This window comes from Pipra filicauda, unplaced genomic scaffold, assembly GCF_003945595.2.
Source record: "Pipra filicauda isolate LSUMZ 115617 unplaced genomic scaffold, ASM394559v2 scaffold763_size104425_pilon, whole genome shotgun sequence".
NCBI lineage: Eukaryota > Metazoa > Chordata > Aves > Passeriformes > Pipridae > Pipra > Pipra filicauda.
In genome coordinates, this window is record NW_024104935.1 from 72,638 (window position 1) to 89,375 (window position 16,738).

Genomic DNA, 16,738 nt, shown 5'->3' on the forward strand with positions numbered 1-16,738 from the left:
GGCTTGCTGCTGCAGGAGGAGGAGAATCTCCGTGCCCAGGTCAGGGACCTGGAGGAGAAGCTGGAGACACTGAAGATCAAACGGAATGAGGACAAGGCAAAGCTCAAAGAGCTGGAGAAGTACAAGATCCAGCTGGAGCAGGTGCAGGAATGGAAGAGCAAAATGCAGGAGCAGCAGGCCGACCTCCAGAAGCGCCTGAAGGAGGCCAAGAAGGTCAGTGAGTGTCCCTGGGAGAGGGGCAGCGCTGGGAGAGGTGACTCCAGGGGGAATTCCAGCCTTGATTGCCTTTCCATGAGGAAATTTTCCCCGTATCCAACCTAAACCTCCCCTCATACAACCTGAGGCCACTTCCTCTGCTCCTGATCAGCGTCGGGTTTATTTGGGAATTGGGCTGAGGCAGGTGGGATGTTGCTTCCCCTCTTCCCTCTCTTCGGGTGCTTCCCCTCTCTCCAGGTGCTCCCTTTCCCCCCCTCTCCCCATGGACAGGTGTCCTTGTCCTGGCACCTGTGCCTGCAGTTCCCAGGACTCCATCCAAGCAGCCAAGGAGCATTTCCTTCTCCCTGCCCTGCTTTTCCAGGGTGGATTCCTGGTTTGTTTCCCTAAGGATTTATTTGTCTGCTCCAGTATTCCCTCTCTCCATGCCTTCATCCTCGCCTGGAGATGGTTTTCCTGCCAGGCTCTCTGTGGGTGGAGCAGGGAGGAGGGGAGTGGGACACCCCGGAGCGCTGCCCATGGGCCGTCCCCTCTCATCCCAGAGAAGCCGGTGTTGCTTGGATTTGACCTCGTCTGGGAGAGCCCCAGGGGACACTGGCGGCCTGAGGCCCGTTGTGGGGTGTGCCCAGGCTGTGCCGGGGTGCCCTGACCCGCTTGCCCCGCAGGAGGCCAAGGATGCCCTGGAGGCCAAGGAGCGGTACATGGAGGAGATGGCGGACACGGCCGACGCCATCGAGATGGCCACGCTGGACAAGGAGATGGCCGAGGAACGCGCCGAGTCCCTGCAGCAGGAGGTGGACTCCCTCAAGGAGAAGGTGGAATATCTCACCATGGACCTGGAGATCCTCAAGCACGAGATCGAGGAGAAAGGTGGGACGGGAGGGGGGCTTCGGAAAAGGTCCTGGAGGGACAGGACGGGGGGAATGGCTGCCCACTGCCAGAGGGCAGGGCTAGGTGGGATACTGGGAAGGAATTCCTCCCTGGGAGGGTGGGGAGGCCCTGGAATGCATTTTTCCAGAGCAGCTGTGGCTGCCCTATCCCTGTAAGTGTCCAAGGCCAGGTTGGAGCAACCTGGTCTAGTGGAAGGTGCCCCTGCCTGTGGCAGGGGTGGCGCTGGGTGGGAATTATGGTCCCTTCCCACCCAAAGCAGCCTGGGATGCTGTGATCCCATGGTTCTTCCCTTGCTCCGCAGGCTCTGATGGAGCAGCATCCAGCTACCAGGTCAAACAGCTGGAGGAGCAGAACGCCCGGCTCAAGGAGGCCCTGGTCAGGTGGGAGCCCAGCTCTGCTTCCCAAAGCTCCTTCCCAGGCCCCTCGTGCTCCCCCAGGCCCTCCCCGGAGCAGCCCGTGGAATTCCTGCTGATGGGCAGTGTCTGGGGAGGGAACAGGGCCTTGTCCCTGCCTGGGCCCTGACGGAGCTGTGGCTGTCCCAGGATGAGGGACCTGTCGGCCTCGGAGAAGCAGGAGCACGTGAAGCTGCAGAAGCAGATGGAGAAGAAGAACACGGAGCTGGAGTCGCTGCGGCAGCAGCGGGAGAAGCTGCAGGAGGAGGTGAAGCAGGCGGAGAAGATGGTGGATGAGCTGAAGGAGCAGGTGAGTCCTTGGGGAGGAGGTGGGAAGGGAGGTTTGGGGGCATTTGGGGCCCTTTGGGGCCATCTGGGGCGTTGAGCAGCTGCTGGGGCAGCTCCTGGAGAGCTGCACAAAGGGATGCCGTGGTGATACACCCCTGGTCCCATATTCCCTAATTCCAAGCCATATTCCAGCAGTGGGGCAGTGCAGGGCTCTGCCTGGCCGTGGGATGACTCCTGAGCACTGGGCATGGATGATGCTCCGTGTTCCCAGGGCTGCTCCATGTGGTCACTGTCAGCTGAGCTGGAATTCCAGCCTCGTGCCCTGAGCCACAGCCCAGGAGCCAGGAACAGCTCCAGGAGCCAAAGCCAAGGCTCTTCCCACGTGGGGCTTCCTCCTGGAGCTGCCAGCTGGTCTGGGTGGGTTTGCTCTCCTGAGGGATGCTTTTCCCTGCTCCCAGGAGGGAGCTGAGCACTGTCTGCCCTGCCCTCAGCCCAGGATGGGGCGAGGAGTTCCTCAGCCACGTGCCACAGCCTGGCAGAGACGAGGGAAGACAGGGACCCTCAGTATGAGAATCAGCAAGCTTCGTTTATTGATCATTGCTAACAGCTTAATATATGCTTTATAATTAGCTCATACATATTGCAAAAACTAAGCTCATTATTGGTTCTGCTTAAATGTTGATCTCATCCCTTACTCCCTTCCTTTGTTGACACAGGTGGTTCTCAGTTGCTTTTTGTTTTGCTAATCACAGTGTCCTGTTTACCAGCTAACTCACACGTACAAGGGCACTGTAACCTCGCTATCTAAGATGTTCCCACGGCCTAGGCAAGCCGTGTTCTATAGCCAATTCCCTACATCCCACGGCTGTGACAGGATTTGGGAGCTGCTGGCTGTGGTGCTGAGCTCCAGGATGGAGTGGGATGTGTGTCCTGGCAGGGGGATGGATTGGGAGGTGGATTTGGGTTGGGTTGCAGAGGGATGGATCGGCATGCAGGGCCAGTGTCACGGCAGGGGGGCGGGTTGGGGTGTGGATGTGGGTGTGGATTGGATTGCAGGTGGATGGATTGGGATGTGGATTTGGATTGGATTGCAAGGGAATGGATGTGAATGTGGATGTGGATTGGATTGGATTGCAAGGGAATGGATGTGAATGTGGATGTGGATTGGATTGGGATTGGATTGCAGGTGGATGCAGCTCTGGGTGCCGAGGAGATGGTGGAGACTCTGACGGAGAGAAACCTGGACCTGGAGGAGAAGGTCCGGGAGCTGCGTGAGACCGTCGGGGACCTGGTGAGGAGGATTCCCCGGGACGGGGCTGCTCCGGGGGTGGGAATGCTGGGAGGGCTGGGGACTGGGGACCTGGTGAGGAGGATTCCCCGGGACGGGGCTGCTCCGGGGGCGGGAATGCTGGGAGGGCTGGGGGCTGGCCCGGCACCGGAGCTGTGGGATCCGGGGAAGCTCCCCACGGGCTCGGGGCCCCAGGGTGTGAGCGTGTGCCCCTGCCCTCCCCGCAGGAGGCCATGAACGAGATGAACGACGAGCTGCAGGAGAACGCGCGGGAGACGGAGCTGGAGCTGCGGGAGCAGCTGGACATGGCCACGGGCCGCGTGCGCGAGGCCGAGAAGCGCGTGGAGGCGGCACAGGAGACCGTGGCCGACTACCAGCAGACCATCAAGAAGTACCGGGAGCTCACGGCTCACCTCCAGGTGCTGCCCCTCGGAGCCCCCCTGCTCGTCCCGGGGCCCTCCCGGCAGGAGCTCCCCAGGGAAGGTGTCCCTGGGGCAGGACAGGCGCTGCCTCCTGCTCCCGTGGGATCTGGGCACGGCAGGACACGGCTGGGGCCTGGGAGTGGTTCCTCATGGACCTTCTCTGGGAAAGCCCCCAGTGCATTCTCCTGTGGGGATAAGCTGGGAGAGCTGGGGGTGTCCAGCCTGTCCTCTCTCTCCAGGGAGACCTTGGAGCCCCTTCCAGTGCCAGGGGCTCCAAGAGAGCTGGAGAGAGACTTTGGACAAGGGCCTGGAGGGACATGGAATGCCTTCCTGCTGGAAAAGTGGAGATTTAGATGGGATACTGGGAAGAAATTCTTCCTGGTGATGGTTGTCCCAGCCCTGGCTTCAGGCCTCCTGGCAGGGAAAGGAGGCAGGGAATGAGCCTGGGCATTCCTTGGCTGTAGGACAGTGCCTGGAATGCACTCGGTGCCTCTGCCTCCCACCCACCCGTCACTGGGTGTTGCAGAAGGAGCCCCCCAAGAGGGGGCACTGGGAGGTTTGGGGGGGCTTGCTGGGGGTGTGGGGTTCCCTGTCTCTGTGCTGGTGTCCCCGTGTCCCACCGCCCCCTCCCTGTGCCCAGGACGTGAACCGGGAGCTCATGAGCCAGCAGGAAGCGTCTGCGGAGAAGCAGCAGCAGCCGCCCCCCGAGATGTTCGACTTCAAGATCAAGTTTGCGGAGACGAAAGCCCACGCCAAGGTAGGGAGAGCTGGGGGGGGCAGCCGTGCCCTGGGACGCGCTCCTGAGGTGCTGGCACCAGGGTGTTCCCAGAGCCGTGGCTGCCCCTGGATCCCTGGCAGTGTCCAAGGCTGGACAGGGCTTGGAGCAGCCTGGGCTAGTGGGAGGTGTCCCTGCCCGTGGCAGGGGTGGGACTGCGAGATCCCAGGCGGGGAGTGAGGCTTTGCCATGTCCTGGAGGAGCAGGATTGGCACTGCTGAGGAGCCGGGCTGGGCTGTGCCGGGGTGCAGAGCAGTTGGTGACGCCGTGTCCCCGCAGGCCATCGAGATGGAGCTGCGGCAGATGGAAGTGCAGCAGGCGAACCGCCACGTGTCCCTCCTCACCTCCTTCATGCCCGACAGCTTCCTGCGGCACGGCGGGGACCACGACTGCGTCCTGGTGCTGCTGCTCATCCCCCGCCTCATCTGCAAGGTGGGGCAGGCTGGGAGGGAACACCCGGGCTCTCTGTCCCGCCTGGAGCCGGGATTTGCAGTGTTTACCGGTGGAGAACTTCCAGAAGTTCATGGGAGACTGCAGTTCCCCCCCCGGTGGGGTTTAGGCTGGATATTGGGAAAATTCCTTCCTGGAGAGGATTGTAAAGCATTGGAAGAGGCTGCTGAGGGCAGGGGGGAGTCCCCATCCCTGGGGGGAATTCACAGCCCTGTGGATGTTGGTCATGGTCTTGGACCTGGGGACATGGTCAGCGGTGGCCTTGGCGGTGCTGGGGGAGCAGTTGGGCTTGATGGTCTTAAGGACCTTTATCCAACCCAAATAATTCCATGATTCCATGATTCTAAAGTGGTCTGGGAGAAGGGAGGGGGAGGAGGCAGGCCCTGCCCGTGGGGGTGGTGGTGCTGGTGGGTCACTCTTTCCAGGACCCGTCACTTTTGGGGCTGTGGAGGGGGTGTGGCTGCTCCGTGGCTGAGCACACGGAGCAGGGAAGCTCGGGGTGCCCTGAGGGCTCTCCCTGTGTGCCCCCAGGCGGAGCTGATCAGCAAACAGGCCCAGGAGAGGTTCGAGCTGAGCGAGAGCTGCGCGGAGCGCGCGGGGCTGCGCGGGGCCGCGGGGGAGCAGCTCAGCTTCGCCGCCGGGCTCGTGTACTCCCTGAGCCTGCTCCAGGCCACGCTCCACAAATACGAGCAGTGAGTACCTGCGCCCCCAGTGCCACCCCCACGGCCTCTGGGAGCCGAGTCGCAGGGCCTTGGGGGGCCGGGCTGGAAAAGAGAGTTGGGATCCCCCTTATTGCCTTGGGAGGGGTCACTTCTCAATGACCCTCCTTGTGTCCCCCCGAGAGGTGACATGGGAAGGGATTCTGGGAGCAAACCAGAATAGAAACAAGCAGCAGGATCCCCTTACTGCCTTGGGAGGGGTCAGTTCTCTGTGCCCCCCTTGTGTCCCCCCGGAGGTGACCCGGGAAGGGCCCAGCTCTCAGCACCCGCCGGGGCTCGGCTGTGCCTCTGTCCCAAGGCCAGCAGCACCTCGGGGCTCCCACTTCCCCTGTCCTGCCCAGAGGTGCACCCCAGCCCCTTTCTGACTGTCCCTGTGCCCCAGGGCCCTCAACAAGTGCAGTGTGGAGGTGTACAAGAAGGTGGGCACCCTGTACCCCGAGATGAGCGTCCACGAGCGCTCCCTGGACTTCCTGATCGAGCTGCTCCACAAGGACCAGCTGGACGAGACCGTCAACGTGGAGCCGCTCACCAAAGCCATCAAGTACTACCAGGTGGGGCTGGGGGACACGGGGACAGGTGCCACCTCACCTGTTGGGTGTCCTGCCCGGGATCCATCGCTCACAGGGCACATGGATCAGCTGGGCTTTGGCTCCTTGGCAGCCCTTTCCTTCGGGTGTCCTCACCCAGGACACCCAGGACTGGGGCTGTGTCCCCTGGGGCCGTGTCCCTGCACCGTGTCCCCGGGGATGTGGTTCTCCCATCCCACATTCCTGTACCTCACCTGCAGGCCAGGTTGGCTGACCTGTGGAATTAAGAACCACCTGCTCTTTTGGGGGGGTCTCTGGTGGGGTCACTGCACAAATTGTCACTTCCAGTTAAAAACTGGGCTAAACCCTCGAGGTTTGGGGTTTGTTGAGGGTTCTCTTGTTGGGTTGTTCTCCTGCACGTGTGGGAACAATCCTGCCATTCCCACAGCACCTGTACAGCATCCACCTGGCTGACCAGGCTGAGGACTGCACCCTGCAGCTGGCTGACCACATCAAGGTGAGAGGGGACCCCGACCCTTCCCTGATCCCTGGTCTCTGCCTTTGTGCCCCCCAGGATCCCTCTGGGAGCTGAGGTGCCCCTGCTGCCCCTTTCCCAGTGCAGTAGCTCTTCCCCAGTGGTGGCATGAGGGCTCTGGGGTCAGGAGGGGGGACATGGGGACAGGATGGATGAGAAGAGGGAGGGGAGCATGGAGACCCTCGTGTCTGGGGGGCAGGGTGTATCCCAGAGCTCCTGAAGGAATGATCACTGTTCTGCTCCCCACAGAGTGAAACCAAAATAGCCTGACTGCCTCAGCCCATTTCCCTGGGCCTGAAAATCCCAGGGTGGTGGGAGGGGCCATCCTGGAATTCCTGGGGCCCCAGTGTGCCCCAGTTTGCCCCAGTTTGCCCCAGTGTGCCCCAGTGTGCCCCAGTGTGCCCCAGAGCCCTCCCTGACCCATGCTCGTGCCCACAGTTCACCCAGAGTGCCTTGGACTGCATGGGGGTGGAGGTGTGTCGGCTCCGGGCCTTCCTCCAGGTAGGACCTTCCTCCAGGTAGGACCTGCTGGGAAGGCTGTGTGTGTGTGTGCCAGCTCCCTGCTGTCCCTGTGCCTGAGGTCCCTCTGTGTCCCCGTGCCCCTCTGAGGTCCCTCTGTGTCCCCATGTCCCTCTGTTCCTGTGTCCCTCTGACTGAAGTTCCTCCTCTCCCCTTTCCCCTCTAAGGTCCCTCCGTGTCCCTCTGAGGTCCCTCTCTATCCCAATGTCCTTCTTAGATCCCTGTGTGTCCCCATGTCCCTCTGTCCCCATGTCCCTCTGAGATCCCCGTGTGTCCCTGTGTCCCTCTGAGATCCCCGTGTGTCCCCGTGTCCCTCTGAGACCCCCGTGTGTCCCTGTGTCCCTCTGAGATCCCCGTGTGTCCCTGTGTCCCTCTGTCCCCATGTCCCTCTGAGATCCCCGTGTGTCCCCGTGTCCCTCTGAGACCCCCGTGTGTCCCCGTGTCCCTCTGAGGTGCCCCTGTGTCCCCAGGCCGGGCAGGAGGCAGCAGACCTGGCCATCCTGCTCAAGGACCTGGAGACGTCCTGCAGCGACATCCGCCAGTTCTGCAAGAAGATCCGTCGCCGGATGCCGGGCACGGATGCGCCGGGAATTCCCGCGGCCCTGGGCTTTGGAACACAGGTGAGCAGGGCAGGGACCCCCCTCACCACAGACTGGGAGCTGTGGGATGGACTGGGCAGCAGCAAACGCCCTGTGGAAGCTGAGCAGCAGCTCAGGGCAGAGGGAAATGGTGTGAGCTGAGCTGGGATCACGGAATCAGGGAATGGTTTAGGTTGGAAAATCCCGCTTAGTCCATTGAGTCCAGCCATTCCCCAGCACTGCCCAGGCCACCCCTGACCGTGTCCCCAAGTGCCACATCCACAGGGTGTTAAATCCCCCCGGGGATGGGGACTCCCCCCTGCCCTGGGCAGCTGTGCCAGGGCTGCACAGCCCTTTCCAGGAGGAATTTTCCCAGTATCCAACCTGAGCCTCCCCTGGCACAGCTGGAGGCCTTTCCCTCTCCTCCTGTCCCTTGTTCCCTGGCAGCAGAGCCCGACCCCCCCCAGATCCCCCCTCCTGTCAGGGGGTTGCAGAGCCAGAAGGTCCCCCCTGAGCCTCCTTTTCTCCAGGCTGAGCCCCCCCAGCTCCCTCAGCCCCTCCTGCTGCTCCAGCCCCTTCCCAACTCTGTTCCCTGGACACAGACGGACATGGTGTCTGTGGGCTTTGTGTTCCCAGCTGGGCTGGGGGTCTGGGCTCACACCTGCCTCTCTCCATCCCTCAGTTATTCTCCCCTATCCCGATGTTTCCCCCCTCCCAGTGACATTCCCTGAGCTGGGCAGGATCCCAGCCCGGGGGGAATTGTGTTCCCAGAGCCGTGCCCTTCCCTGCCATCCCGTTCCCTGTTGCCGTGCCCTTCCCTGCCATCCCGTTCCCTGTTGCCGTGCCCTTCCCTGCCATCCCGTTCCCTGTTGCCGTGCCCTTCCCTGCCATCCCGTTTCCTGGAGCTGTGCCATTCCCTGCCATCCCGTTCCCTGTTGCCGTGCCCTTCCCTGCCATCCCGTTCCCTGTTGCCGTGCCCTTCCCTGCCACCCCGTTCCCTGTTGCCGTGCCCTTCCCTGCCATCCCGTTCCCTGTTGCCGTGCCCTTCCCTGCCATCCCATTCCCTGTTGCCGTGCCCTTCCCTGCCACGCCGTTTCCCCGCAGGTGTCGGACACGCTGCTGGAGTGCCGCAAGCACCTCACCTGGGTGGTGGCCGTGCTGCAGGAGGTGGCCGCAGCCGGGGCCCAGCTCATCGCGCCCCTGGCCGAGACCGAGGGGCTGCCGGCCCCCCGCCTGGAGGAGCTGGCCTTCAAAGTCAGCGAGCAGGTGGGGCCGGGGGCGGCTCCGGGGCTCAGCCCGCTGGGAACGAGCCGGGAATGCCGCTGGGAAAGGCCAGGCGGGGGGTGCGGCCCCTGCCCGTGCTGTCTGTCCCTGCGGCTCCGGGGGATGGGGTGGAATTCCAGCCTGTGTGAGCAGGGCAGGGACACCACAGCCACAGACTGCAGCTGGGGGAGGGACTGGGCAGCAGCAAGTGCCCTGTGGAGGCTGAGCAGCAGCTCAGGGGAGCAGTGGGAGCTGGGCTGGGCTGGGGCAGTGGGAGCTGGGCTGGGATCTGTGAGCTGAGCTGGGATCTGTGAGCTGAGCTGGGATGGGGCAGTGGGAGCTGAGCTGGGATCTGTGAGCTGAGCTGGGATCTGTGAGCTGAGCTGGGATCTGTGAGCTGAGCTGGGATCTGTGAGCTGAGCTGAGATGGGGGCAGTGGGAGCTGAGCTGGGATGGGGGCAGTGGGAGCTGAGCTGGGATGGGGGCAGTGGGAGCTGAGCTGGGATGGGGGCAGTGGGAGCTGAGCTGGGATGGGGGCAGTGGGAGCTGAGCTGGGATCTGTGAGCTGAGCTGGGATCTGTGAGCTGAGCTGGGATCTGTGAGCTGAGCTGAGATGGGGGCAGTGGGAGCTGAGCTGGGATGGAGCAGTGTGAGCTGAGCTGGGATGGGGGCAGTGGGAGCTGAGCTGGGATCGGGGCAGTGGGAGCTGAGCTGGAATCTGTGAGCTGAGCTGGAATGGGGCAGTGGGAGCTGAGCTGGGATGGGGCAGTGGGAGCTGAGCTGGAATGGGGCAGTGGGAGCTGAGCTGGGATCGGGGCATCCTGGAATGGTTTAGGTTGGAAAATCCCTCTGAGCCCATCGAGTCCAACCATTCCCCAGCACTGCCAGGGCCAGCACCACATGGAATATCTCTTCCATATTCCCACATCCCATAGAGGGGAATGATTATGGGGGATTCTTGTAGGAAGTGAGAAGGTCCCCCCGAGCCTTGTTTGAGCCCCCCCAGCTCCCTCAGCCATTCCTGGTGCTCCAGCCCCTTCCCCAGCCCCTTCCCTGGACACGACGGATGTGGAGTCTCTGGGTTTTGTGCTGATTTTATTGTAATTGTGGTGAAGGGACAAGGGGTGGATTTTGTGTAAATTGCCCCACTTTGGTTCAGTGTTGGGATGATTTTGATGATTATTTTGATTTTGGTGGGGGGAATTTTTTTGGTTTGGTTTGGTTGGTTTTGTTGATGGAAGGGAAGGTGTGTGATGGGTGTGGATTTTAATGGTAATTCCTAAATATCAGAGGGACATTCCTGGACATCAGAGGGACATTCTTAAACATCAGAGGGACATTCTTAAACATCAGAGGGATATTCTTAAACATCAGAGGGACATTCCTGAGCATCAGAGGGAAACCCCGGCTGTGGGGTGTGGGAAGGGGGTTGTCCTGGGGGCTGTGAGCATGGCCCAGGGGTCCAGCCATGTCCTTCCCGCCCTTCCCAGATCTATGGCTCGCCAGGGATCAATCCCTATGAGTGCCTGAGGCAGTCCTGCAGCATCCTCATGGCCACCATGAACAAGATGGCCACGGCCATGCAGGAGGGCGAGTACGACGCCGACCGCCCGCAGAACAAGGTGGGTCCGGCCGTGCCCCGGCACCAGCCACGGGCCCTGCCCTGCCAGGAGGGACGTGGGCAGGGAGCTGGGATCCCATCCCTGCCATCCCAACCCGCCCTGTCCCGCTGTCCCAGCCCACGCCCCCGGCAGAGCTCCGGGCAGCCGCGCTCCGGGCCGAGATCACGGACGCCGAGGGGCTGGGGCTGAAGCTGGAGGACAGGGAGACGGTCATCAAGGAGCTGAAGAAGTCCCTCAAGATCAAGGTAAGGTGTTCCTTACTGGTCCCTGCCTGTTCCTTACTCATCCCTGCCTTCCTGGCTATTTGTCGCTAATCCCTGCCTGTTCCTCACCCATCCCTACCTGTTCCTCACCCATCCCTGCCTGTTCCTCACCCATCCCTGCCTGTTCCTCACCCATCCCTGCCTCCCTGGCTGCTGTGGGAGTCACCTCCCTGCTCAGGGTGGCTTGTTACCTGTGGAGCTGATGATCCCAAATCCCAGCCAGATCTCCTGGGGATGTTCTTCCTGTGGGCAGGGAGGTACTACCTTCCAGATCCTACCCAGGCCTCTCCCCATGATGTGTTGGGATGCTCAGGGTCAGACTGGGATCTGTTCCTGGGTTCCAGCCGTGGGTTCTGGTGATTTTGGGGCTCCCCCAGCTCCCGGAGCTCCCTGATTCCCTCCCTGCTGCTCCAGGGCGAGGAGCTCAGCGAGGCCAACGTGCGGCTTAGCCTTCTGGAGAAGAAGCTGGACAGCGCATCCAAGGATGCAGATGATCGTGTGGAAAAGATCCAGACGAAGCTGGATGAGACCCAGACACTGCTCAAAAAGAAGGAGAAGTGAGTGTGGGATGGGCTGGGGATGTGGAGCTGCTGGAGAGAGTCCAGAGGAGGCCCCGGAGCTGCTGCCAGGGCTGGAGCCCCTCTGCTCTGGAGCCAGGCTGGGAGAGCTGGGGGGGTTCCCTGGAGAAGAGAAGGCTCCAGGGAGAGCTGAGAGCCCCTGGCAGGGCCTGAAGGGGCTCCAGGAGAGCTGGAGAGGGACTGGGGACAAGGCCTGGAGGGACAGGACAGGGGGTCCTGGGCTGCAGCATCCCTGGCTCAGCCACCCCTCCGTGTGCCCTTCCCAGGGAGTTTGAGGAGACCATGGACGCTCTCCAGGCCGACATCGACCAGCTGGAGTCGGAGAAGGTGGAGCTGAAGCAGCGGCTGAACAACCAGTCCAAGCGGACGATCGAGGGGCTCCGGGGGGGCCCGGCCTCGGGCGTCGCCTCCATCGTGTCCGGCATCGCCGGCGGTGAGGGGCCGGAGCGGGAACGGGGACTCCTCGGGTGGGAAGGGTGCTCCCACAGCTGCCCTGGGCAGGCAGGGCAGGGGGCACCTCCATGGAGCCACCCGGGGTGTCCCTGCATGGGATGGTCCCTGGAGCCATCCGGGGTGTCCCTTTGGCAGGATGGTCCCTGGAGCCACCCGGGGTGTCCCTGCATGGGATGGTCCCTGGAGCCACCCGGGGTGTCCCTTTGGCAGGATGGTCCCATGGGATCCGTGCCTGCTGGGGCTCTCCTGGGCAGGGATGGGTGCTGGAGCTCTGCTGCTCAAAGTGTCTACAAAACCCCCCTGGAGCAGGAGCAGGTGTTTGGTGTCTGGGGGGCTCTGGCTGCAGGACAATGTGTGACCTCTGGAACAGAGCTGGGGTGTCCTTCAGGAATGACCAGGTGGCCATGGAGCAGCCTGGCCTGTGGCCCCAGTGTGGCAGGGACCTGGTGGGTCTGCAGCCTGAGCCTTTGGCCCTGATCTGGGATGGGTGACACCTGGGTGAGCATCCTCTGCATGCAGGATGCAGCATCCTCTGGATGCAGCAGCCCTGGGATACAGCATCCTCTGGATGCAGCAGCTCTGGAATACAGTATCCTCTGGATGCAGCAGCTCTGGAATACAGCATCCTCTGGATGCAGCAGCCCTGGAATACAGCATCCTCTGGATGCAGCAGCCCTGGAATACAGCATCCTCTGGATGCAGCAGCCCTGGAATACAGCATCCTCTGGATGCAGCAGCCCCTGTCCCTCCGCAGCCTCTCCCGTGTCCCCACATCCCCAGCCCTGGCTCCCGGGACACTGCTGGCACGTTCTCACTCCCAGAGGAGCAGGAGCAGCCCAGGAGCTCTGTGCCATTCCCCCAGGTCCTGCTGGGGTCACTCCCAGCTGCTGGGATGTTGCTCCCAGAGCTGGGAATGGGATGAGCCCTGGACGGGGTCATGGGGAATGGGAGCTGCTCCAGCCCCAGCTCCTTTCCCACCCAATCCAGGGCTTTAATCCTGTTTTTATTTGTCTCTCCCTGTGCTGCAGAGGAACAGCAGCGAGGTACAGACACACCCAGTGCATGAGGGGGGAAAGGTGTCCCCGGGTGCCCAAATCCCTGGGTTTGGGAGCAGGGGAAGGATCCGGGTCCTCCCCAAATGCTGCCTACCCTGGGAGCTGCTGGCTGGTGCCTCCCGGGAGACTGGGAAGGGAGGGATGAGAGTGGGACTGTGGTGGGGGCAGAGTGGGGTGACTCCCACCTGGAGAGCTGGGTCCCTGGAGCGCCTGGCACAGCCCCCACCCTCGGGAAGGGGCACTGGGAATGCTGAGGGGGGGGGTGTGCCGGGGACCTCTCCAGGGAAGTGCCACGTGTTGGGAATGGTTCTGTCGGTGCCTGGGCACACCTGGCAGCCGCCGTGTCCCTGTGCCCGGTGCCACCACCCCGGGTGACACTGGTGCCTGTCCCTCCCTCCCCTCCAGGTGTGGGTGCCGGGCAGGTGCCGGGGGGCGGCTCCGGCCCCGTGCAGGTGAAGGACTCTCCGCTGCTGCTGCAGCAGATCGACGCCCTGCAGCTCTCCCTGAAGCACCTCAAGAACGAGAACAACATGCTCAAGGTGGGGGGCTGGGCTCAGAGGGGTGGGGGGTGTCCAGGGGTATCATGGGATGTGGTCTGGGTGGGATGAGCCTGTGTGTCCAGGGGCATCCCTGGGTGTCCAGGGGCATCCCTGGGTGTCCCAGGCCTTCCCTGGGTGTCCAGGGGCATCCCTGGGTGTCCCAGGCCTTCCCTGGGTGTCCACAGGCATCCCTGGGTGTCCCAGGGCTTCCCTGGGTGTCCAGGGGCATCCCTGGGTGTCCCAGGCCTTCCCTGGGTGTCCACAGGCATCCCTGGGTGTCCCAGGCCTTCCCTGGGTGTCCAGGGGCATCCCTGCTCCCACCCCTGGGAGATCCACGCTCTGCTGGCTCTGGTGGAGTTTTATCCCCCAGTTTTCCGTTTTTATCCCGTTTTTCCACCCGGCTGCTCCTCGCAAACCTTTCCCTGGCATTCCCCGTGTCCCTGCCGCAGGGTGCCCAGATGAAGATGGAGCTGGCCAGCCTGGCCCCGCTGCAGGTGCCGCGGGTGGCCCTGCCCCGGGAGCGCCCCGGGGAGGGGCTGCCCACGCAGACCCTGTTCCGCAAGACCACCCAGCTCCTGGAGACCCTGTACCAGCTCAGCGCCAACGCCAAGGTGCTGGACATGAGGCAGAACAAGTCCAGTACGTCCTACACAGGCATTCCCGAGGGAATGACGGGGGGGCTGCGGCACGGGGGGCTCGGCCATGGGCTGGGGGCATCACTGCACCAACCTGAGCAGGTCAAACCCCCCAAATCCCCCCAGCACCAACCTGAGCAGGTCAAACCCCCCAAATCCCCCCAGCACCAACCTGAGCAGGTCAAACCCCCCAAATCCCCCCAGCACCAACCTGAGCAGGTCAAACACCCCAAATCCCCCCAGCACCAACCTGAGCAGGTCAAACACCCCAAATCCCCCCAGCACCAACCTGAGCAGGTCAAACACCCCAAACCCCCTGAAACCCCCCGGTAACAACCTGAAGAGGTCAACCCCCCCCCGTACCAACCCAAGGAGGTCAAAACCCAGCAATTCCAACCCCCCAAAAACCCCCAGTACCAATCTGAGGTCAAAACCTCCCCGAAGCCCCCCTGGGACCAACCTGAGGAGGTGAGACCCCCTCAAGCCCCCAGTACCCACCCCAAACCCCCCTCTGTACCAATTTGAGGAGTTCAAATTCCCCCAAGCCCCTCTGTACCCCCTGAGGGAGTCATGCCTGCCTTGCCATGTCCGTGTCCCACATATCCTGTGCCATCCCTGGTGCTATGTGTGTGTCCCATCCCATCTCACACCATCCCTGGTACTGTGTGTGTGTCCCATCCCATCCCACACCATTCCTGGTGCTGTGTCCCATCCCATCCCACACTGTCCCTGCACCATGTCCCTGTCCCATTGCATCCCACACCATCCCCTGTGCCGTGGCCCATCCCATCCCACACCGTCCCTGGTGCCGTGTCCCTGTCCCATCCCACACCATCCCCTGTGCCGTGGCCCATCCCATCCTCTCCCACACCGTCCGTGGTGCTGTGTCCCTGTCCCACACACCCCACACCATCCCTGTGCCGTGTCCCATCCCATCCCACACCGTCCCTGGTGCTGTGTCCCTGTCCCATCCCACACCGTCCCTGTGCCGTGTCCCTGTCCCATCCCACACCGTCCCTGTGCCGTGTCCCATCCCATCCCATCCCACACCGTCCCTGTGCCGTGTCCCTGTCCCATCCCACACCGTCCCTGTGCCGTGTCCCTGTCCCACACACCCCACACCATCCCTATGCCGTGTCCCTGTCCCATCCCACACCGTCCCTGTGCCGTGTCCCTGTCCCATCCCACACCGTCCCTGTGCCGTGTCCCTGTCCCATCCCACACCGTCCCTGTGCCGTGTCCCATCCCCTCCCGCACTGTCCCGTTCCCGCAGCCCGCAGTTCCTCGGCGCGCCTCCTGGAGCAGACAGCTCGGCTCTGCGCCCTCAAGAACACCATCGATGCCCTGAAGGTGAGGAGGGGCCTTCCCCAGGGTGGGGGCCCGGTGGCACCCCCTGCCCAGTCTCCCCGGGCCCCAGGCTGGGTGGGGGGGGGTCACATCTCAGGGCAGCCCCGTGGCTGGGCCTGGGGGCTTCTCAGTGCAGCCCCTTCCCGTTCCCGTTCCAAAACAGTCGGGTCTGATCCCTCTGGCTTGTGCCCGGGGATGCAGGGAGGGCAGGGGGCTCTCTGGGGTGGCAGGGGGTCTGTGGGTTGGGCAAGAGGCTTCCTGAGGCAGGGGAGGGCTCTGTGGGGCGGGTGAGGGGCTCCGTGGGGCAGTTGTGGTGGTGACAGTGCCGTCCCCCCCAGGATGACACGCTGAGGGAGATGGTGCAGCAGCAGCCGGGCGCCGGAGTCAGCACCACCTTCGGCACCTTCCCCTCCTCCTCCTTCCTCAAGGTGAGACCCTGATCCCCAGGGATCCCCCAAATCCCCAGGGACCCCTGATCCCCAGAGATACCCCAAATCCCCAGGGATCCCCATCCCCAGGGACCTCCATCCCTAGGGATCCCCCCAATCCTGAGAGCCCCCTGATCTCAAGGGACCCTTGTTCCTGAGGGATCCCCAGTCCCAAGGAACACCAACCCCGTGGGATTCCCCAATCCCGAGGAATCCTGACTCCAAGGAACCCCAGATCCTGAGGGACCCCAGTCCTAAGAGACCCCCAATCCAGAGGGTCTCTGATCCCAAAGGACCCCCAATCCTAATGAACCCCAGTCTCGAGGGAACCCCCCAATGCCAAGGCACTCCCGTTCCCGAGGGACTCCGATTCCCAAGGGATGGGGCGGGTCAGGACTCCCAGCTCCTCCCACGGGGCTCAGCCCGTCCCGGGGGTCGCGGGGGGGATGCGGTGGCTGGGTGGGCCCCCCGCGTGCGGGATGGGGGTGCCCGGGGTGCCTCACACCCTGTCCCGCAGGCCAAGCAGGAGCAGGCGCAGGGCCCGGCGCTGTGCGGGCGGGTGTCGTTCCCGTGCCCCCCGGGGCAGGGCCAGGCGCACCGGCTGCTGCTCACCCCGGACCTGCTGCAGCACCTCCGACAACACTTCGTCGCCTGAGAGTCCCCCGGAACGGGATGAGGGTCCCCTGCGCCCCCCCTCCGCCCCCCGGGGACCCCCCACTGCCTCCCCCGGCCCCACTCGCGGGTGGAGCTCGAGCCGCTTCCCCCGGGGGGATCCGGGACCCCCCCTCCTGCTCTCAGACACTACAGACCCCGGGATCCCCCCGGCTGGGGCCGTCCCGGGGGGGCCGGAGCCCCCCGCGCCCCCCTGTGCCCCGGGCCGGGGCTGCGACCCCCCCGCGCTCCTGCTCTCCAATAAAATGCCCTGAACCTGAACCCGCCCGCGGACCCTGCACCGGCA

At 63.4% G+C, this 16,738-nt stretch overlaps 1 protein-coding gene across 6 annotated transcripts in view; it reads left to right on the forward strand.

Annotated features, from left to right (window-relative positions):
* DCTN1 (dynactin subunit 1) overlaps positions 1 to 16,531 on the forward strand; it is a 44,970-nt gene extending 28,439 nt beyond the window's left edge. For 3 of the 6 annotated variants that reach the window (XM_039389743.1, XM_039389744.1, XM_039389745.1), the window contains 24 exons: positions 16 to 213; positions 879 to 1,083; positions 1,406 to 1,484; positions 1,647 to 1,806; positions 2,971 to 3,075; positions 3,300 to 3,491; positions 4,135 to 4,251; positions 4,549 to 4,701; positions 5,251 to 5,411; positions 5,821 to 5,989; positions 6,414 to 6,482; positions 6,939 to 7,001; positions 7,490 to 7,639; positions 8,702 to 8,863; positions 10,351 to 10,482; positions 10,599 to 10,727; positions 11,160 to 11,302; positions 11,590 to 11,756; positions 12,805 to 12,819; positions 13,237 to 13,370; positions 13,820 to 14,009; positions 15,279 to 15,355; positions 15,691 to 15,780; positions 16,298 to 16,435. In XM_039389743.1, coding sequence (XP_039245677.1) covers positions 16 to 213; positions 879 to 1,083; positions 1,406 to 1,484; positions 1,647 to 1,806; positions 2,971 to 3,075; positions 3,300 to 3,491; positions 4,135 to 4,251; positions 4,549 to 4,701; positions 5,251 to 5,411; positions 5,821 to 5,989; positions 6,414 to 6,482; positions 6,939 to 7,001; positions 7,490 to 7,639; positions 8,702 to 8,863; positions 10,351 to 10,482; positions 10,599 to 10,727; positions 11,160 to 11,302; positions 11,590 to 11,756; positions 12,805 to 12,819; positions 13,237 to 13,370; positions 13,820 to 14,009; positions 15,279 to 15,355; positions 15,691 to 15,780; positions 16,298 to 16,435 — 3,198 coding nt within the window. Of the gene's footprint in view, positions 1 to 15; positions 214 to 878; positions 1,084 to 1,405; positions 1,485 to 1,646; positions 1,807 to 2,970; positions 3,076 to 3,299; positions 3,492 to 4,134; positions 4,252 to 4,548; positions 4,702 to 5,250; positions 5,412 to 5,820; positions 5,990 to 6,413; positions 6,483 to 6,938; positions 7,002 to 7,489; positions 7,640 to 8,701; positions 8,864 to 10,350; positions 10,483 to 10,598; positions 10,728 to 11,159; positions 11,303 to 11,589; positions 11,757 to 12,804; positions 12,820 to 13,236; positions 13,371 to 13,819; positions 14,010 to 15,278; positions 15,356 to 15,690; positions 15,781 to 16,297 lie in introns of all 6 variants that reach the window. The other 3 variants (XM_039389746.1, XM_039389742.1, XM_039389741.1) reach the window with 2 other exon arrangements.
* Positions 16,532 to 16,738: the final 207 nt, after the last annotated feature.